At 57.2% G+C, this 21,335-nt stretch overlaps 1 protein-coding gene across 1 annotated transcript; it reads right to left on the bottom strand.

The window, feature by feature from the left end:
- Nucleotides 1-270: 270 nt before the first annotated feature.
- SLC6A17 (solute carrier family 6 member 17) lies at nt 271-20,889 on the bottom strand. The gene is made up of 12 exons (XM_068995955.1): nt 20,794-20,889; nt 13,308-13,714; nt 9,894-10,051; nt 9,508-9,634; nt 8,662-8,843; nt 7,470-7,580; nt 6,226-6,467; nt 5,376-5,568; nt 4,838-5,030; nt 4,488-4,647; nt 3,849-4,011; nt 271-3,423 (listed from the first exon to the last, which is right to left on the bottom strand). The coding sequence occupies exons 2-12, from the start codon at nt 13,591-13,593 to the stop codon at nt 3,055-3,057; spliced, it is 2,184 nt and encodes a 727-aa protein (XP_068852056.1). The 5' UTR covers nt 13,594-13,714; nt 20,794-20,889; the 3' UTR covers nt 271-3,054.
- Between the last annotated feature and the right edge of the window lie 446 nt (nt 20,890-21,335).

The following is a 21,335-nucleotide window of genomic DNA, read 5'->3' as shown; positions in this document are numbered from 1 at the left end:
CCACGCACACGGACACGCGCACACCCCACGCACGGCATCTACGGACGAACACGCGCACGCTCCCACGGCGACAACACGGATCTCCTAAAACCTAACACACACACACACACTCCCCCCAACACCCCGTGTCTAACACCGAGCAAATGCCACGACAAAGTACAGTATTTCCACAGATGAAAGTAAAGGTGTCGTCCCTCCTCCTCCTCCTCTTCCTCCTCCTTCTCCTCCTCCTCCTCCTCCTCCTCCTCCTCTTTGTCCTCCTCCTCCTTCTCCTCCTCCCTGCTGGATCCCCTGGGCAGCTGGACACCCTGGGGCCGGGGGGAGAAGGGGACGTGCACCCACCACGCACAAGAAATAAAAAGGTAAAAATATGCCCTGCTATAGAATGAGAATTGATCTGTACAGCACTGGGAATGAAAATAGGTCATGGGCCACTTTGGAATACGATTTGTCATTTAACAGCATTTACAGTGACATTTACAGAATAAATATACAATAGAAATAGAGAATCTCTAGGTTATTATTCCATCTCCTCTCTCTGTATATATTTTATATATATATATATATATAATATAGCTTCTTTTACCTTCTTATTGACTTTGCCTCTCATTGATGATGCGAGGAGAAGAGAGGAAAGTGAGCGCCTTCCTGGCTGGTTTGGGAATGGGGGTGGGAGACCGAGGGCCGGATCCTTCCCCCCAGGGTTCGAGGAGCATCGTGCCATGGGAGCAGATGGGACTGAGCGTTTTGGCTGTGGGAGGTGTCCTGCTCCGTTAACTCCATGGGAGCTACGGTGGGAATCTGGTCCCTGGGCTCAGGGGCACGGGGGAGGTGATGCTGGGCAAGGATTTGACTCATCCTCTGTTCTGCTGGTCAGGTGAGGATGGACCCAATGAGAAATGGGATGGGATGTGCTGCCTAATGATGGGGAAATGCCACCGGATTTGGGCTGCTCCCTTCCAGAGATTCCGTGGGGACATTTCTGCATCCCTCTTGCATGGGCAGAGGAAGGAGAAAGACACGGGAGGGGATGAGCAAGGGGGAACTGATGGAGGAGCATGGCTGATCCTGACTTGCAGATCTGGTGCCCCTTGGAACCATCACTGAGCTGCTTTGGTTCAGTCCATTCCTCCATTTCCCCCCCCGAAAAATGGTTAATGAAGGGTTTGAGCTAATTGTCCAGGAAGAGTCTCCAGGTGACCAGCCAAGCCCATGGAGAAGACTGTGAATAAAGGATCACACCCACAAGAGATGTCACTGTGGGAACCTCCTGGCCCCAGGGATGCTGGGAATCAGGGGTGTGGTGAATGGACCAGCTGCTTTCTGCCTTCAGTTCCAGCCAAAAGGAGAATCAAGGTGAAAGAAAAACAATCGACAGGAAAGCAGAGGAGAGAAGGACTCGTGAACCAGCACCCACAAACGTGGCCTTCAGAGCGGCCCGAAAGATCTTCATGCACAACCTGAGCCCAGCAGGACCCAGGCTGAGGTGCTCCCCCAGCCTTTGGAGGCGACAGAGGGGAGAGAGTGTGCAAGGAGGCGGCTGCTTCCCTGTCCCCAAGGAAAAGGGGGATGATGCCAGGTTATCCTGGTACCCTTGGCAGAGTGCTTGGTTACATGTAGGATTCAGGGAAACGACCTTCAGTCCCGGTGGGAAAGACCCAAAGCTGGGAGATCCCACCCTTTCCTAAACAGCCTGGGGAGAAACAACGTAAGGTCACATCAATGTGATCCCCCAAAAGCAAGGATGGGCACGAGAGAGGCCCCTGGACTCTCCCAAGGGCTCCCCAGCCTGGATCAAGAGCTACTGGGGACCTGGCACCTGGCACTGGCTCCCAAGAGCTGCTGCTCCTTGGGTGCCTGTGGTCCCCAGGAGCTGGTCACCCCCACCCAAAGGCTGGTGAGCTCCTGTGGGGTGTGACAGGAGGCAATGCCAAACCCCTGGCTCGGATGGGACACGAGGAGAAATGAGGAGGCACGTCCAGAGAGAATCACTGTGCAGCTCGGGGGGGCAAGGGAGGGCGGTCAGGGGGTGATTTCCTGAGAGCTAAACCAGGAGTGTGGTAGGACTGGATGTCCCACAGCTCCTCTGCTTGTCCCTCGGGGACATCTAAAGAGAGGAGTGAGAGGAGATGATCACCGTGCCAGGGATTTTGGTTCGGAAGAGCATCCCACACATCAGGAGTAATTCCAGGAGAGCGCTCGTGACCCCCAGCACGCTCGCCCCATCCAGACCACACACAGGCTCACACATCCAAAGCACTGTCGCTTCAGGGGTCCTCCTGCCACTCAGCACGATCACCACCAGCCCACAGAGCATCCCAGCCGCTCCATCCCATGGCTGTGACATCTCCATGCCTCCGAGCAACTCCCAGCCACCGTCCCTGTGCTGGTGGCAACAAAGATTCCAGGGATGCCCCATGCCCTCTCTTACCCACCCCAACATCTCAGCTGGCCCCGCGCTGCTCCCTGCCAACCCTGGCCAGAATCTGGGGGGTTATTTGGGTGTGTCCACAACTATAAAAACCTACAGGAGATACAACAACAACGATGGTGACAACAACAGCACCTTTTTGTGCTATGAACATCGATGGTTAATTGTGCTCGTTGGAATAAGGCCATGACTCCTCCCGGCTAAAGGACAACAGACGGGGAGGGAAGAGCGCTGGGTGACAGGAGGAAGTATGATTGGCTTCCCACCTGCTGCCAGGTCCTTGTTCCAACCATCAGCTGCTTAGAAAAGAGAGATTCTTTGCTTCAGATTTGAGCTGCATGAGAACAACTCTTGGAAAGGTATTGCAGCGCCTCTCACTCCTCCTCCCTTCCCCGGAGATGAGTCCAGGGGTCCTGCCTTTCCACCGAGGGTTGTCAGAGGAGTCCTGCCCCTCCTGCAATCCCTTCTTCCCGACGTCATCTCAGAAATGGCTGCTTTGCTTACGGTTTTAAGAGGGGTTTCTTCTTCATCTTCCTTAGTAATTAATTTTCCTGTTGCCTGGACAGCCAGGATCCACTCCCCAGTGCCCTCCTCTCCCGGCGGGGGTGGTCGGCAGGCAACCATCACAGTTCAGACTCAGGGGTGCTGGCCAGAAGGTACCCGCTCCCGTATCGTCCGTTGGGAGCACTGCTCATTTCCATGGGGGAGTTGCTCCCGGGGCCCAGGTAGGAGCGGTGTGTGGGCATGGGGGACGGGGTCTCGCTGGGCACTTTGCTCAGGATGAAGCGGGTCTCATCGTTGTCTTCCAAGTTGGAGATGTCCTTCATCATCCGGCCCTTCTTGTAGGTGACAGAGAGGGCGTTGGAGCCATCCGACACGAGGTGGAACTGCCGGAGGATGAAGACCAGAGGCAGAGGGAGGGATGCCAGGATGATCAGGGAGATGAGGATGGCCATGGCCCAGGTTGGGTAGAACAGGAACTTTTCGGCAGCCTGGAAGAGACAGATATTAACGTCACGGGGCTGTTGCAGCAGAGGTGATGCCCACCAGGTACAACATCTGCAAAGCACCAGACAACTCCTGCTGCCTCCTGCCAGACTCCATCCTCAGGGACAGCACATGAAGGTGGGCTCAGGTGGAGGGAAAGGATCCTCACACAGGATGCTGAGCACAGCGTGGAGCTGTGGGAGCCAACCAAAAGCAACACAAACTTCAGCCCATGGGCAGAGCTGGCTGGAGACACCTGGACAGCGTGAACAAACCTGACTGCTCGCAGGGCAGGAGCAGGGTGGGAATGTCAGCCGGCAGGAGAGGAAGGAGGAATGAGCCGAGCTGACATGAACAGAGCGGTCTGTGGCTCTGAGCTGCCCCTGCTCCGCTGGGACGTGGGTGGGGAAGGGGAGGGAGCTGCGCTCACCTCCTCTCTGATCCATGCGCTGTATCCTGGGGGGCTGACTCCCAGCTGGATGATGCTGGCGGTCATGAGCACGGCCATGCAGATGGGAGACACGTACTTCCAGGTGTAGTAGTAGAACTGGTAGGGCCGGAAACCCAGCATTTCCGTCAGCTCCTGCATGAACCTGCCGAGGAGAGACATGGAATCGTGATATCCCCCGCCTTCGAGTGAGAAACAACCTCCCAGGAGCCCCGCTGATGCTCAAAGTAGAGCCTGAAGAAGAACCCAGCTGAGCATCTCAGCGTCCCTCAGGCCTGAAGAACTTGTGGAAAACTCCTCAGGACAAGACCATTTGAGCTGCCTTTGCTCTGGGCAACTTCTGAACGAGACACACAGAGGGGAACAGCATCCACTTCCAGAAGGACCTGGAAACCTCAGAAAAAAGGGTCACCACAAGTAACTGAGCATCACAACCAACAGGAGATACCCACGAGACAGACCAGCTCCTGGGGCTGGGTTACACCAGGGCAGGGCAGGAGGATCAAAGTGAACCAAATTCCTGCCCTTGGAGCATTTTCTCCTGGAGAGAAAGCCATGTGGAAAAGAGCTGGAAGGAGGGAGTTACAGCACAGTTATTCCTTTTGCACAGAAATTCCTTACTTCTTGGTGCCGTAAATCCAGGCCACAGCGATGTTCTCCAGGATGACCACGACGGTGAGCGGCAACGTGGCTGAGTAATCGTCAAACATGGTGACAAAGTAGTTTCCAGAACGCTGCACAAAGATCAGCCCCACCACGAAGGCGAAGATGCAGCAACCGACTGTGGGGAGCAAACAGGCCTGGTCAGCAGAGCCCCCTGAGGGACACCAAGACCTCCACAAGGTCCATTCCCTGCATTAGCAGGGCCCAGTTCACCCCCCACTATGTCCACACTCTTCTGGAGTGACTCCTCAAGGCAACAGGGACCCCCCCACCCCTTCCCAAGGAGGTTGCAGGAGAAGGGACCTCACCTGTGAACACTTCCTTCCGCACCTTGAAGGTGTCGATGATGGGTGTGGTGATGCCTGACATGGTCCCGATCATGCTCCCCAAGCCCAGGTTGATCAGCATCAAGAAGAACATGACGGACCAAAAGGGCGAGGCTGGGAAGTGGGTCATGGCTTCTGTGAAGGCGATGAAGGCCAGCCCAGTCCCTTGCACCGACTGTTGAGGTGGGGAGAGAACCAAAAGATGAGAAGAAACTTGTCAGGACACAGACTTCAAGCCCCTGATGTCTCGGGTCTCCCTCACCAAACCCTCTTCAAGGAAGGAAAATCCCAGTCCGGTACTGGTGATGAACTGGTGATGACCCTGCTAGACTTGTATTGGACAGAGCTTCTCCCACCCCAGGAGGACCCTGTGTGCTGGGTAAAACCACAGCGACTTGGATTCCCCATCCCTGGAGGGTCTCTAAAAGTTGTTTTTCCGGGTCCACGTGCTCAGGATTGACACAGGAAGAGGCAATGGGGCGGGAGACCTGCTGGTCCTACTGGGAGTGCCACCAGGTACCTTGTTGAGTTCGTCCTCCAGCAGGCAGGCATCCAGGCCCAGCTCTTTGAAGTGCCCCTCCTTCACCGTCATGATCACCCTGTACATCTCGTTGTAGTCTTTGGCGGTGAGGTGGGAGAAGTTCACGTGGGGTGGGATGAGGTCATGGCTCAGCACATTGGTGTTCAGGTAGCCCAAGATCTTCTCAGCGTTCCTAAGGGAGAGCAGAACCTCTCAGGTGATGCAGGGCACCTGAGACACGTTGGATGCACGCTCAATCCGCAGACTAAGAACCTGTCTTGGGGCTGGACTTTAGATTGGAGGAGCTGAATGTCCAACTGTAGGTGCTGAAAAAGCTAGCAGAGAAATTTTCCAGCTTTTTACAGCCTCCTGTGAAAGTCTCCGTTCTCACACAAAGTAGCTGAGGAACAGTTTGCTATCCTGTAAACTATTTTGCAGTTGTTGTGGAATACTGTGGATATTGTTTTGGTTCATTGAGAATAATATTCTGAGAATGGGAACTATTCCTTTCAGCCAACCACTTTGGTGGGTGGTTGACCGATGGGCCAATCATCATTTCTCTATTGCGAACCAAGTTAAATAAACGAGTTTGTAATTCATTAAATAATCCCATTTTATCCTGGACTTGAATTCTGTGTCGTTCCTTTCGCCGTTCTCAGTACAACAGCGACATCCAGCTCCCTCAGCTACAGCAGGACATCTCTGGAAATGCAGGTCTCAACCATCAGGAACTTGGGTCCACCAAAACCCAGGATCATCCAGCTCCAGAGCACTTGTCTGCCTCCAGTCCCACCACAACCAGCAACAGCAAAGACCTGCCCGCCCCAAACAGAGAAAAAGCAAATCTTACTCCACCACACATTTCTCATTCATGATGTTGGCCTTGAAGCCCAGCACAGCAAACACAACCAGGGTGGCCAGCACGGACGTGAAGAAGTTGATGAAGGAGACAAGGGTGGCATCGAAGTGGCAGTTGTTGTCCTGCTTGTTGTAGCTGGAGAAGGCAATGACCCCCCCGAAACCCAGGCCCAAGGCGAAGAAAACCTGTGTGGCTGCTTCGCGCCACACCTGGGGGTCCAGCATCTTGTCCAGCTTGGAAGGAAGACAGAAGAAGGAGTTAGGTGGCCTGGTGGCCCCACAACCCATCCCAGAGCTCCATCAAAAGGCTGCTGTGCCTCTGGGCTGAGTTGGTTTTGGAGCAGCTGGGGCTGCTTTGATGGGGCAGTGGAAGGAAATGATTCCTAAGGCCCCTCCCAACCCAAACCATTCCGTGGTTCCATGATCTGCCATGGTCAGTTCTGGCTTTACCCAGCACTCACGGGTCCTTCTTGTCATTCCTACAGAGGGGAAAACTGAGGCACGGAGAGGTCAGGACAAGGTTTGACCTGACCACGTCCCTGTCTGCTCCACCTGCCCCAGAGCCCATACTGGGGGCTCCATCTCTCTCGGTACAGCTTCCCAGTCCCTGTCCCCCCAGCCCAGGGAACCACCCCATACCCAGCAATGGGTCTCCATCCTCCATGGCCTTCTCCTGCTTCCAGAGCACCTGGAGCATGGAAATCCAACATCCTGGCTGGGGGGGTTGTTCTAACTCCTGATCCCCCCCAACCACATTCCCCCTCTCCTGGGAGCCAGAGCTGCAGCCCGGAGGCCTCCCAGCGTTGTTCATCAAGGGACCTTAATTAATATCTTCTAACAGCCTTGCCAGACGAGCTGATTCATCTACATCTCTGCTTAATTAATTAATTAGCTGGTTAATTAATAAGTGCATACCACCAGCAGAGGTTTTGCTGCCAGACAGCATCTTTCCATTAGATCTTTATATATCCCCTCGGGCACCTCTGTGCCCCCCACCCTGGCGGCTGGGCAGCTGAGGATGGTGAGTTTGTGAGGCTCTTGGCTGTCCTGGCCACACCCTGAATTTTGGGAGCCACTCCACATCCTGATGATCAGGAATCCCCAGATTTGGGGCTGGCACTCTGATTTTTGGGGTGGGGAGGAAAATAAGGGGAATAATAAGAGAATAAGGGAAAATAGGGCATGATCAGCCAGGTGGGGAACCTGCTTGGAGTCTGCTGGGCTTGGAACTCTCACCTTGGGCGTGAACATGTGCATGATCCCATCCACTGCCCCACGCAGCAGCAGTCCCCGCACCAGGAAGCAAACGAGCACCACGTATGGGAAGAGGGAGCTGAAGTACATCACCTGGAGCAAGAGGGGTGAACACAGTCACAGCCTCAATTCCTGCCCCCTGGGCTCAGCCACCCTCCCACCCAACCTACGGACAGCTCAGAGTGGGGAGAAGGGAGCATTTCCCTCCCCAGGATGGGGTTGGCTCCCCAGGGATAAACTGTGGTGCCCCTCGGATCGGGATGGTGGCTGGGCAGTGGCCAGGCAGAAAGGGACCTGCGGGTACTGACTGACAGCAGGCTGGACATGAGGCAGCAGAGTGCCCACATGGCCAAGGAGGCCAATGGCACCTGGCCTGGATCAGCAGGACCACTGGTGAGGCCTCACCTCGAGTGCTGTGTCCAGTTCTGGGTCCCACAATTTAGGAAAGGTGTTGAGATGCTGGAGCTTGTCCAGAGAAGGACAACAAGGCTGGGGAAGGGTGTGGAACACAGGTCCTGTGAGGAGCGGCTGAGGGAGCTGGGGGTGCTCAGCCTGGAGAAAAGGAGGCTCAGGGGGGACCTCATCCCTCTCTACAACTCCCTGGCAGGAGGGTGCAGCCAGGTGAAGGTTGGGCTCTGCTCCCAGCGACAGGACAAGAGGACACAGCCTTAAGCTGCACCAGGGGAGGTTAAGGCTGGACATTAGGAAGAAGTTCTTCACAAAAAGAGTGATTGGGCATTGGAAGGGGCTGCCCAGGGAGGTGGTGGCATCACCATCGCTGGAGGTGTTTAAGGAAAGGCTGGATGTGGCACTCAGTGCCATGGCCTGGGTGACAGGGTGGTGTTAGGTCACAGGTTGGACTCGATGACCTCAAAGGTCTTTTCCAGCCTAATTGATTCTGTGATTCTGTGAAGTGCTGGAGCTCGGGTGGATTCTCTGCCCTGGTGAGGCTGAGCCCTGGCTGCACGTGTCAGCTGAACTAAAGCTCTTCCCTACACCCTCTTTTGATCTTATTCTGGATCCCTCCAGAGGTGAGCCCAGATATGGAGTGGGTGTGAGCATCCCAGGGGACACAGCATTCCACTGGTACCCCAGACTGGGGCAGGACAGTGTGGCCCAGGTTCCTGCTTCCAGGACAGAGCCCAGCCAGGCTCAGGTGGCCACCAATACCCACCTTCCCTGAGGACTGGATGCCTTTGATCATGGCCAGGCCAACAAGGCTCCAGGCCACCAGCAGACACAGGGTCATCTTCCAGTTCAGCCCCCCGCTCTCAGAGATGGAGTTGGAGATGTCCAGGGTCTCCCGGTACCAGAAGTAGGTGGTGGCTGAGCTCCTCTCGCATTCGGTCTCCACAACTGCAACAGATGAGAGGCAGGAGGGTGTGAGGGGGAGAGTCACCCACCATCTCCTGGGCTGATGGAATGTCAAAGACCCACTGGAGCCAGCCAGGGAAGGGAGACACCTCTGGAAACCGAGGGGCAGAAATTAATGGGGCTCATTCTTAGCAGGGAAAAGAAGAGACAGGACAGAAAACCACTGCCAGGTGAAAATGAGATGCTAAATACTGGGAGAGACAGTTTCATTTGCTAGAAAAGCTCTCAGAGAGTCCCAGGTTGAGGCTCAGATGTTATTAAACACCATTAGCTCCATCCATGTCTCAGTCAGGCAGCCATGGAGCAGCCTCTGCCAGCCTCTCGCTGCCTCCCTCCATGGTCCTGGGTCAGATCTTGGCCTCAAGCACTGAGGCAGCCTGAAAATCCCATCAGTGGGGACTCTGGATTCCCAAACTGGCATCGAATCCCATCAGTGGGGAGAGAGCGCATGGGAGACACCCAACCCAAGGGAAAGCTCTCCATATGGTCAGGGCAGCTGGGCCAGAGAGGATCCAGGGCCCCAGGAGACACCTCCACCTCCTGTGGCCCCACCTTCTGTTGGGGGTGGTGATGTGTGTCCCACAGTGTCCCACAGCCCCCCTTCCCTGGGAACTGCTCCTCCCAGCCGAGCTTCCCCATCCCTCACCGGCCACCGAGCCGTTCTTCACGATGGGGCACTCGCTCCAGGGCAGGGGATACTGGAAGGACTTGAAGAAGTAAAAGATGCTCCAGCCGATGATGACGTTGTAGTAGAGACCAACAAAAAAACAGACCTGGGGGGGAGGAAGGAGGAGGACACGGCATCAAATCCCAGGGCAGTGGCACCATCCCCGGCACCCCTCACAGAGCAGAGGGAAGCGGGGCTGCTGCGATCAGGAGATGGGCCCATTCCCAAACCAGCCCTAGAGCCGTGAGTGGAGCTGGAAAAACACCTCTTGGCCTCTCAACCCCCCCCCCCATGGGGCTCCTCAAGGTTTGCCTCATCCCACACACCCCGAGGTGGGGCTGGAGGGGTGCCCTGGGCGCACTCACGAGGCAGCTGGCGTAGCCGATGCCTCCCAGGCGGGGACAGATGTAATTCCAGACACCGATGCTGCCCCGGCGGATCCGCTGCCCCACTGCCAGCTCCAGGAAGAACAGGGGCAGCCCGATGATGATGAGCAGGACCAGGTATGGGACCAGGTAGGCACCTGGAAGGGGACAGAAAGGTCATCATAGATCTCCCTGCTCCGGTGCAGCCAAGGACAGATGGACGTGGGTGGACAAGCAGGGCAGAGCTGGGACAGGCTCAAGTTGCACCAGGGGAGGCTTAGGTTGGATATTCAGACAAATTTCTTCATGGAAAGGATGGTCAGGCACTGGCACAGGCTGTCCAGGGCAGCAGTGGAGTCCCCCTCCCTGCAAGGATTTAAAAACTGTGTGGATGTGCCACTTGGGGACATGGGCTAGAGGTGGCCTTGTGCTGGGTTAATGGTTGGACTCGATGGTCTTAGAGGGCTTTTCCAACCTAAATTTTCTGTGGTTTTCCCATGATTTTGTGATCTGGGAATGCAGATCAGAGCTTGGCCAGAGGAGAAGCTGTGGAGAGGAGCAAACACATGTGTGGAAGGGAAGGGTGCAGCATCCCCTGCCAGTGTGGGTCGTGTGGGATAGACCCCAAGGCCCCCAGAGACTCCCTGAATCCACGCAGACAAATCTCCATGTGCAAGGAGACACCTCCATAGGCCAACCCATGGGGACACGGCCACATTCCCGGCCATCTCGGACACACGAGAGCCCTCCCGGTCCCCCGGCACATCCGAGCCCCCCATCCCCACACATCCCCCTGGACATCCCACATTCCCAGCAGCAGCAGCACCACCACGCCGTGTGCCACCCTGCACGGTCCGAGGGGTAGAAACGGCTCAGGTTACAGGCTCGGTTAATGCCTGTCTGATTGCTGAGGCTGGAGAGGAGGCGGTGGCTCCCGAAGCGCAGCCGATGACCATAAAGGATGCGATGACCCACGCTGCAGCGCCGGCTGAGCAATGACACCAGCCTCCTGCCAGGAGCTGAGGAATGGGCTCGGGAGCATGTGCCTGGCTCCTGCAGGGCAGCAGAGGGTCCAAAGACAGCCGAAATTCCTGCCAGGATTGACACCCCGGGGACAGCCGCCACTCCCCGGCCCCGGGCAGGAGCTGGGGCAGGGAGTGCTGCTCCAAGCTGGGACTCTGCAAAGCGGATCAGCGCCAGCAGTGGTTGGGGATGGTGTGTTAAAAATGCCGGTGGGGAGAGAAATTGAGGTGCAGCAGCCCAGGGTGATCGGGAGGGTAAAAGGAGAGGCAAAGAGCAGAGCTGGAGCTCAGGGAAATTCGGGAAGGACCACGAGCATCCCATCTCTGCAACACTCTCCTGGGTATCTCCACCTGCAGATAGGTGCAGATGAGACAGATGGACAGATTCAGATGCAAATTTGGCCAGTGTTGGAGATTTTCTTCCCGTGATGTCTGGAAAGGTGGGCAGCAGCCTTGGGCAGCGCTGCCAGCCCATCCTGGCTCCCAGCACTCCGAGTCCTGGGAATTTGGCTCCAGCCCATCCTGCTCCCAGCACGCAGCCGTTCTCCCCCGCAGACACCTGCTCGGGGAGCAGGAGAGAAAGCAGCCGCCACCATCACATCCTGGAGCTGCTGAGAGCGACCAGGAATGGTCTGTCCACCCCTCCCAAGCTCCTGCATCCACTGGCTGGCAGCAGCCCCACGGCCTGCAGGGAATCCCTGCCAAGGGGGTTCAACATGGCAGGAGGAAAAGACAGAGGATTGGTGTCTGCCCCATGGGACACAGATGGTGCCACTTGGGCAGAAGAAAAACTGCTGCAAAGCTCAGCAAGCTGCTGCTCAGAGTTCCCAGCTCTGTGCCTCAGTTTCCCCGTCCATGGAATAGTGGCAATGGTTGGGGCAGCTTGTAAGGCCTTATATTTTAAGTCCTGCTGCAGAAAGATGTTCTATCACAGCAAGGAGCTCCTAAAAGCAGCTGCTTGCCCCAGTCCCTGCCCGGCTCGGTGCCCCTGGATCCCACCACAGGATGGGTCAAACCCACTGCTCATCTCCTGCTGCAGTGTCAGGGCTGTGCTGCCTCAGTTCCCACCCCCATTCCGCACCCCATCTGGGCTTGTGTCTAAAACCACTTCTTTAATGCTCCCCAAACACAGACAGGAAGTTCAGCCCCGGGTTTGAGGGATACACCAGGACGAATCCCAGCCCGGGAACACTGGTTGCACCTCCTGTCACCCAGCACCTGCACAGCTGAGGCCAGAGCCCCCCAGATACTCAGGACAGCAGAGAGCTCAGTGTAAGATGAGGGGTTTTCATTGATTGCACTAATTAGGGTTAATTACTGATTGCTGTGCCCATGGGGAAACGGAGGCACAGCTGGGTTAAGTCCTTATAGAGAAGGAGGGTGCTGGTTCTCCGGCCTCTGGGCCTGAGCTGGTTCTAAATCTCATTTACTGAGGAAAACTTGCTTGGAAGTCAGAGGCCAGGTGTGGACAGCTGTGTAATGAAGCCAGGGGGGCTGTACCGACCTCTCCCAGCCCTGAATTTGGGGCGAACACACCGTGCTGAGCTGAGCTGAGCTGTGCCAACACCGAGCCAAGCCTGGAGCCAAACCAGGGCACCGGGAGGTGCTGGGGTGCAGGAGCCAGGCACAGCCGGCTCCATCCCAGGCAGGAAGGGAAGGGAATGGGGTGAGCAGCCCCTGGAGGGGAGGGCTGACTGCACAGGTCTCTGTTTGGCAGAATGACTCATCCTGACGATGACACCGGAGATGTTTTAATTATTGAGAGCACTGCAGGTTCGGCGATGGATGCAGCACTGAGAACAGGAGAGCTCAGAGGGGCCCTGGGCTGGGCCTGGCTCCCTCCAACACGGCTGGGAAGGGACTGGGTTTGGGTTAACGATGAGGAACCCACTCTGTTGTCAGTGTCACGGAGGGTGGTGGGTCTCAGCACAGCTGGGAAAGACCTGGCCCTCTTGGAAGCCTGAGGAGGAGGTGTGGGGTGGGATGAGAGAAGGGGCTGGCTGGAAGGAGGATTTGGGAAGGGGATGGGACCACAAAATGTGGCTTCAGGACCCAAGGAAATGGAGGGACTGTCTCTTCCCTTTTGGGCCCTGATTTCCAAATTGTCCCTACAGGAATCAGGGGTTGCAGCCAGAAATCCTGGCTCCCAACCTGGCAGGTGGACAACCTTTAGGAAGAGGCCATCCTGGAGATTCCCACATCTCAGCACAGCTTCTGGCAGCCCTTTCACCCCTCAGAGCCCAAGCAACACACTTTAGAGCACAAATAACCCATTTTAGAGCCCAAATTACCCCTGTCCTGTGCCAGCATCCACACCCCAACGTTCAGCGAGGCAGGACTGGGTCCCACCCCCTTCTCCAAGGGCTGATCCCACCTCTGCCCCATCTCTCACCTCCTCCATTCTTCTGGCAGAGGTAGGGGAAGCGCCAGACGTTGCCCAGCCCCACGGAGTAGCCGATTTGCGCCAGGATGTACTGCAGCTTGCTGTTCCACGCCGGCCGGTTCTCCGCATCCAGGTCCTCATCTCCCTCCTTCTGCTTGTCCCAGGTCTCCCCCGTCACGTTAAGGACGCTGCGTTTGTAGTCCACGGGCTCCTGGTGGGCCAGCAGGTCGGCCACCGACTCGGTGACATGCTCGCTGCTGTGCTCCCGCTGTGTCACCTTGCTGTTCTTCGGCATGGGGACGGCTCCAGGCGGCCCCGGGGGCAGGATGGGGGGAGGGAAGAGGATGAATGTCCCACAGGGAGCAGCACGGGTGTGAGCTACAGCTCAGGCCTCACCTCCTCTTCATCAGCAGGACCTGGGTGGGGAAGGGGTCAGCTGGGGTCAGTTGGTTTTGTCTCATCCCCAGGTGTCCTGGCGGGACCGGCAGCACCAGGAGAGAAGAGTGTCCGTCCCCCCATGTCCTGGGGACCTGAACCTGAACCTGGAGGGTCCCCTTCTCCAGGAATGATGGGCCAGAAGCAACGTTCTGGTTGAGAATTACAGAATCCCAGGATGGTTTGGGTGGGAAGGGACCTTAAAGCTCATCCAACCCCACCCCTGCCATGGGCAGGGACACCTCCCACTGTCCCCAATTGCTCCAAGCCCCGTCCAACCTGGCCTTGGACACTTCCAGGGGCAGCCACAGCTTCTCTTACTCATGGGGAAGAACCTCCTGGGTCCCAGAGAGAGGAATTCCCCTGGGCTCCAGGGGACAATGACACCTCTTCTCCCCTCTAATGCCTCCAGAGCAGCAGCTGAACCTCACAGGGCCTGACACCAAGTTCAGCCCTCGCTGAGGCTCTGCCTTCCCTGCCCTGCTCCTTCCCCTCCTGACCATCAGCACAGCCCAGGCTTCTCCCCACGACAGCTTGGAAGCACTCAGGGGGCAGTGACAAATTCCCAGGCTATCTCTGCATCCCAGGAAGTTATCAGGAGTGACTTAAAAGCCTTGGAGCCCGACGCTAAATCTCCCCAGGCAGCTTTACGACAGGTAACAGCTGCAAAACAGCAGCAGCCAAGGCAGAGCCATCAATTCCAGCCCCTTCCCTTCCCCAGCCTTCAGCGAGGGTCAGGAGGAGCGATCCTGCACAGAAACACCTCAGGAGGTGCCCACAGCCCAGCCCAGCCCTGCAGATCTCACCCCTACCTCAAAAATCTTGGGGACATCATGGAAATCTGCTCCACTGGGCTGAGGATCCCCAAACTGGGAGAGCACCATGTCCCTCCTCTCCGTACTGGGAGAACTGGGGTCACATGGGCAGCTCCTGCCCTAGACTGGACTGTGGTGCTACATCAGCAGGGGAGAAAACACAGAAACCCCATAATAAATCCCACATCTTGGAAAAGCGACCCTCGGGAAGAGCTGCACTTGCCTCTTTCCTGTCCTCTGCATCCCTGCTCCCAGGGGACACCCGGCTGCTGGCTGGGCCATGGAAGAACGATGCTGCTGTGCTCAGAGACCTGTCCCACCCCAGCTGGGCAGCAGCACCATGTCCCCCCACCCTGGCGGCTTTTCCAGAGCCATTCCCAGCTCTTCTTTCCTTTGGACATTTTTGATCCAATTCAGCCCCCAATCCCAACCCTTTCCAGGGCAGAGGGTTCAGCCCAGGCAGCAAAGCCCATCCCCATCCCATGCACGGGGTTCCAGCCCAGGAGCAAAGCACCGAGAGCAGGAAACCTCCCCCTCCACCCACTCTCCCCTCGGTGTTTTTTCACCCCTGAAGGAAGTTCCCCCTTTGCCAGGCCCTGTTCCTATAAGAAAAAAAATCTATTTTCAACTGTCGGCTGCATCCGTTGCCAGGCAACCAGCTCGGCTCCACATCTTCCCTGGATCCGGCTCCTCCGGAGAAGCCGTTTGAGTTATCCTTTCAAGCCCAGCCGGCGATGCTTCATTTCCTAACGAGGGCTCATTCACATAAAGCGCTCAATCACCGGCACGCGGCTGCCCGGGGCTGGAGCATCCTCAGCCGGGATGGGGACGGGCACAGAGCGTGGGAAGGGCCTCATCCAGCATAGGATGAGCACAGGATTTCCATCAGGTTTGGGTCAGGCTCTGTGTGGATTTGTGCAGAGCTGGGTGAACACCCACGGGTTGTTTGCTGCTCCCTGCCTGCTCAGCAGCTCCTCAGGAGCAAGGGAGACTCAGAGCACCAGGAGCACTTGGCCTTGGGGCTAAAGCATCTCTTAGGATTCGGGATAGAGCCAAGAAGATCCAGGATGTGCTGGCCAAGCTCACAGAGTTCAGTGCCCCAAACAGCTCTCCTGGGACACCTCAACCCCTCGGAGGTGCTCAGCTCCAGGGAAGGTGGTGCTGAGCCAGGCCAGCACCATCGTGTCGGGACAGACCCCACAACATCCCTCTGGATCTCAGCTTCTTCCTCTCCTCAGTTTAGGTCTCCCCTGAGTTATTCTGAGGAGCTGAGAGGCACCAGGACCCACATCCTGGAGCAGCAGGGTCCTTCCAGCACCTACAAAGCCCCAGAGGCTCTCAGAGCCTTGGAGGACACTCCAACATTCCCAAAGGATTTGGGGAATCAGCTGGGGTGCTTGGCTGCTTTAACGGGGTGGGGAAGGCCTCTCTGAACATTGGGATGAGGGTGAAGGACAGAGGTACGAGTCTCCCTGCCCATAGGAGATGCTCCCAGACTAAACCAGAGGGGAAAACCGTAGCAGAGATCCAAATCTTGATCCTGGAATGGCTCTGGCCCAGTGTCCCCATGGCTGCTTTGGGGAGTTCTTGCCATCTCCCAATGGCTCAGCCCCAGCCTGGGCATGGTGGTGTTGCCTGGCAGAGATCCAGGCCCGAAGGAAGGGAGGATCATCCCCAGCAGCGATGCCATGAGCACACCCAGCCCTGCCGGAGCTGTGGGATGAGCCCAGCCAGAACCCGCACGGAGCCACCAACCCCCGCAGCACAGGGACACGATCCAGGGAACACGGGGTCAGCAGGGCTCCTCCCATTCATTTCCCCAGCCTTTTGCATCAGCCCCAAGGTCTGCACCCTCAAATCAAAAAGCACAGTCCAAATCCTACCGAGAAAGGTATTTCCACGCATTTCTTTGGTTGAAAGGGGAATTTAATCAAAAATTCATCTGCCAAAAATAACAACCACCCTGTGAGAAAGACAAGGCAGATCAGCTGACAACCAGGAGCTTTCCGGGCTGGAGAGAGATAGAAAACCCTGTCACTGACAGATGGAGATTCAGCTTGTTTACTTAGTCCCCATGACCTTAATTTTCTTAAATGTGCATTTTTTCTCTCTCTTTAGAAGATAGATTAGAGTCTTTCAGAGCCCAGGGCTTGCAAGAACCTCACTCGTGCTGCTGGACCAGGGTTGCCTTTGCACCCACAGCTTTTCCCAGGTAAAAACCAGTGCTGGTGCCACCCACCCGGAGAGGGAACATGGCTTTTCCCACAGCAGGAGCAGGGAGAGGACCAGTTTGAGCAGTGGTCAGTACTGGTGTCTCCAAACAGGCGTCACGAGGGGAGACACTGGGCGAGCCTGGCTGGGCTGTCCCTGGGGATAACTCACCTCCTCCTGCTCCGTGTCCCTGGGTGTGTCCTTGAGGAGGATTCCCACTTCCACTGTCCCAGGGGATACTTTTAGATTTAACTCTGCCGTTCCCTGAGCCCTGCGCCCTGGGCTGAGTCCAGGGCTCCTGCTCGCACAGAGTGACAGTCCCCCGCCCATGTCCTCCTCTCCAGGTGACACAGGGTGGCCTCAAGCTCCACATCCCTTTGGACTGGCATGGGAACCACCACTGCAGTGCATCCAAGGCACATGGAATGGGTTTGCCACGGGACAAACTGGGTTCAACCCACCAGGGAAAGGGCAGGGATGGAGAAGCTCCTGCTCCAGGGTTAAACTCTGCCCAGAGGCTCCCATCAATCCCAAAAGCATCTACTGGGAAGAAGCTGCTATTTAGGATGAGTGAAGACCCCCCCCCCCACATCCCCCAGCCCTGCCAGCAGCACCACAAAGGGGTCAGGGGGGGAGGGAGGCTCCGAACCACGTGTCCTGCCTCAGCCCATCCTTGCTTTCTTGGGAAGCAATAAACGGGCTGGAAATGTGTCAGCAAAGCTTTCAGCTGGGCCTGGGAGCGCAGGGGAAGGCAGGGAGGAGATGGGGATTTACTGCAGAACCCAGGGAGAGCAGCCACCGGCAGCAAACGTGCTCTGGGTCCAAAGGATGTGGCGAGGGGGAATTTCTCCTCTCCTGTGTCCAAATTCTACATTTATTCCTTCTTTGGGTCCAGAAAGGGGAAACTGAGGCAGGAAAAGCCACAAGATGAGATTGGGTGAATTAAAAATTAACATTTCAACCCCTGGGGACTCTCTGCTGGTCCCTCCCTGCCCCACCATTACCATTTCTCCCCCCTCAGCTTCCACACAAATCCCCCACAGCTCCTAAAGGAGAGGAGAAAGATGTTCCTGGTGCAGCATCCAGCTCCCCAGGCCCGGGAAGGTCCAGCTCGCCCCGTCAAGGTCACGGAGCAGGGAAGGGAGGGAGGAGTGGGAACAGAGGAACTGAGGGATTTCAGGAGGTGGAAATCTACTCTCAGCTTCATGCTCAGAGATCTGAGCATCAATTTGCAGCTCCTCATCCTCCCTGGCACCCACAGAGCTAGGGGAATCTTGCACCCAAGGCCAAGCTCTTCGGTGCAGATGGGGACCCTGGAACGGGGAGGAGAAGGGACAGATCCAAGGTCACCCAGGAAGCAGCAAAACCCGGGAAGCAGAGAAGGGAAGGACCATGAATCCCTCCCATCGTCCCTCTGCGCTGCACAGCCAAGAGCCAAGGGAAGGAGACCTGGATGCACATCCCACTTCGAGCCCAAGTCGTGAGAAAAGCAGCTCCAGGCCCCTTCCTGCTGCTCCCTGAGGTCAGGAGAGCCTCTGTGGTGGGATGGGGATTGCCCTGGCAGAGCCGGTCCTTTGGGGAGCATCCCGCTCTTCCAAGCCACAAGAAACCAAGGGCAGGACTCTCCCAGCAGCATCCAAACTTCTCTTCAAAGCCCCAAGAAGAGATTTTTGCCCAAGGCAGAGTTTTTTTGCAGCTCTGACCCACCCCTGCCCTGCTCCGAGAACCTTCCCTGGGCCTCCCTCACACGAACCTCCCCTTTCCACCAGCCAAGGCTGGTCCGAGACACTTCCATCTTAAATCGGTACCATCCCGGGGTTTGCTCCTCCCTGCTCGGCCTCCGGCTCCACAGGGAAGGGTTTTAGGGCTGCTCCCATTCTCCCCTCGTTAATACGAGCCCTGCTAATTAGCACCCAGCTCCCACCACCCTGCGAAAGGACACGGGGTGACCCAGTGCCACCAGGTCTGTCCCCTCCTCACACCCACCCCTGGGGGGGCACAAACTTCGGATGGGGGCAGCGTGAGAAGATGGGAGAGCACGGGGGGAACCTGCGAGAAGCTCCCCAGGCCGCGAGCTGGCTGGGGCTGAGGGCAGCCGGCATTTCCCTCGCAGGGGCCGGGGACGCTCCTTGTCCTTCCCGTGCAAACCGCGTCCTGCTTTAGCATCATGACACAGGAGCGCTGATGAATCAGAGCTGCCCCCGCTTCTGTCTTACACCCACCCCGGAGGCTTTCGCCAGCGCCCAGATGTTATAAATAACCCCCAATTCCTCCTCAGGAAAGCAGAGGTGGGGCTACACCAGCCCGGAGGTGGCTGCTCTGCCCAGCCCGGGTGGGTGCCTGTCCCACCTCAGAGGTTTTCACACAGGCTGTGACATTAGAGTGACTCCTGTCCCCAGGAGGTGCCAAGAAACCTCCGGGAGGGGCCGTTCTGCCCGTGGGTCATGAGAGGGACACGGGCGGAGGAGAAGCCTCGGCACTTGGGTTTGTCACGAAGTGTGTGAGCCCCTTGATTCATCAGCTCTGGCCTCCTTTCGTGTCTCATTTAGCGGCACGAAAACACACGCAGCTGCAATAACGTGACACCAGAGCAAAGCCAACCATCATATGATTCCTCCAGGGCTCGGTTTGATTCACCAGACGATCGTTTTCCACTTAGATCTCCGTGCTCCGTCGTAACTCACCCTCTCCAGCCAAAGGTTACTGACTGCACCCCAAACCAGCCAAGATTCATCCTAAAAAGCAGCAAACGGGCGGCATCCAAACCCCGCCGTAAGCGCTGCTTTTCCCTGTTGTAATTCATGAAGCTGCTGCTACGTTTGTAAACAAACAACTCCAAACACAGCCCAGGACGGGGTAAAGGCAGGGCCTCTCCTCCCAAGGCGATGGTTTCGCCTGGACATGCACAGGTCAGCATCTGATTTGGGGTAAATTTGATCCTCATGACTCCAGCTCTGGTGTAACTCCAGATTCCCTGCTCTGTGCAAGCCTGAAGTAGCAGAGGAGTCACTCCAGGTTTAAACTGAGCCCTTTTATTCCTACTGATTTTAGCAGAGCCACCTCCAATTCATCCCAGTGGACAGCTCAGACCCACATTTTATTTCCCTTGGAGCAGTCACACCCCCAGCCAGGTTCCTTGACCTAGTCCTGACACCTCTGGAGAAATATTCACAAGGAGCTCTCCGCCCTGCCCAGAATAGCTTGGCTGCCGCGGTGCTCCAGGTTTTTTTCCTACCAAGACCAGAAATAGTTACATCAGCTCCTGATGGATTCAAACCCCAGGTGCTTCAGACACAAGGCGTGATCCAGGAAGCAGGATTTCACCTTCTGGGTCCTCTACAAGGAGCTGGGAGCAGATTTCTCAGCTGCTTTGAGCCCCACATTCCCGGGACAACGGAAATTTGGAGCTGGCCGAGACGCCAGCCCAAAAAACACATCTTTGGGTACACCCAGCATTGCACAGAGGGGGCCAAGGGCTCCCCACACCCAACACCGGGAATTTCACAAAACCACGACCCCAAGCCCCATTTTTCTACCTCAAACCCAACCATCCACACTCAGGGAGCAGCATGAAAATAAAAGAAGGGGCAACAACCCCCACCACCCCAGGGGCCGGGACTGAAATATTCATTGCAGCCGAATGCTTTCTCCTCTCCCAATGTTATTGTCAAGGTCAACCTGGAGGCTCCATTTCCACCCATCCTCAAACGGGATGAGCCCCCCACCAGCACGAGCCGGGCAGGCACCCAGTGCCACCCCCGGCGGTGACCCCCAGCCCCCCGGAGTGGCTTAAGCCGTCTGCTGTCTCTAAATGTCCCCCCTCCAGCCCTGGATGCCACCACCCTTAGGGCCACGCCTGATGCCTCCAGGCTGAGGTGTCTCCTCCATTAACCTCCTCAACCTGGCCCTGAGCATCTCCCCCCTCCCAAAGACCCCCCCTGGGGAGGGGGCACCCAAAGCCGGCGGCCACCGGCGAGGCGGGGAGACCCCCGGCAGCGAGAGCCCGGAGCGGGGGTCGTGGGGAGCATCCTTACCTCGGCGCTGCGGCGGCTCCCTGGCAGGATGAAACCGACCCGATTCCAGGAGAAACTGGCCCGGTCCCGGAGGAAACGGCGCAAATTCCCGGTAGAAATCACCCAGGTTCCCCCCGCTCCGGTGAGGGTGGGGGGGGATGGCGAGTCCGGGCGGCGGCGGGGCCGGTGCGAGGCTGCCGGTGCTGCGGGGAGCCGGGCAAACGGGAGCGGCAGTGACCGGGAAAGGCGAGCGGTGACCGGGAACGGCTCCGTTCGGCGCTGCCGTGAAGCTCCGAGGTACCGGTGCCTCCGCTCCGGGTCCCCCCCCCCCTCGCCCCGCCACCGCCCGGTGGATGCGCGCTGGGCTCGCCCGGCCCCGCTCGCCTTCGCCGGAGGGAGGTAACTCCGCTCGGCTCCCGGGAAATACAGAAAGAAAGGAAAAGCGATTTTAAAAAAAATAAATTAAGAAAAAAAAAAAAAAATCAACGCGAAGGGCCACGCAGCCCCTGACGCAGGCTTGAGTCACCAGGGCTGCGCGTCAAAGCTGGGGTGCCGGGCCACCC

Source organism: Aphelocoma coerulescens, chromosome 26, assembly GCF_041296385.1.
Source record: "Aphelocoma coerulescens isolate FSJ_1873_10779 chromosome 26, UR_Acoe_1.0, whole genome shotgun sequence".
Taxonomy (NCBI): domain Eukaryota; kingdom Metazoa; phylum Chordata; class Aves; order Passeriformes; family Corvidae; genus Aphelocoma; species Aphelocoma coerulescens.
This window is presented reverse-complemented; position numbering and strand designations above follow the sequence as displayed.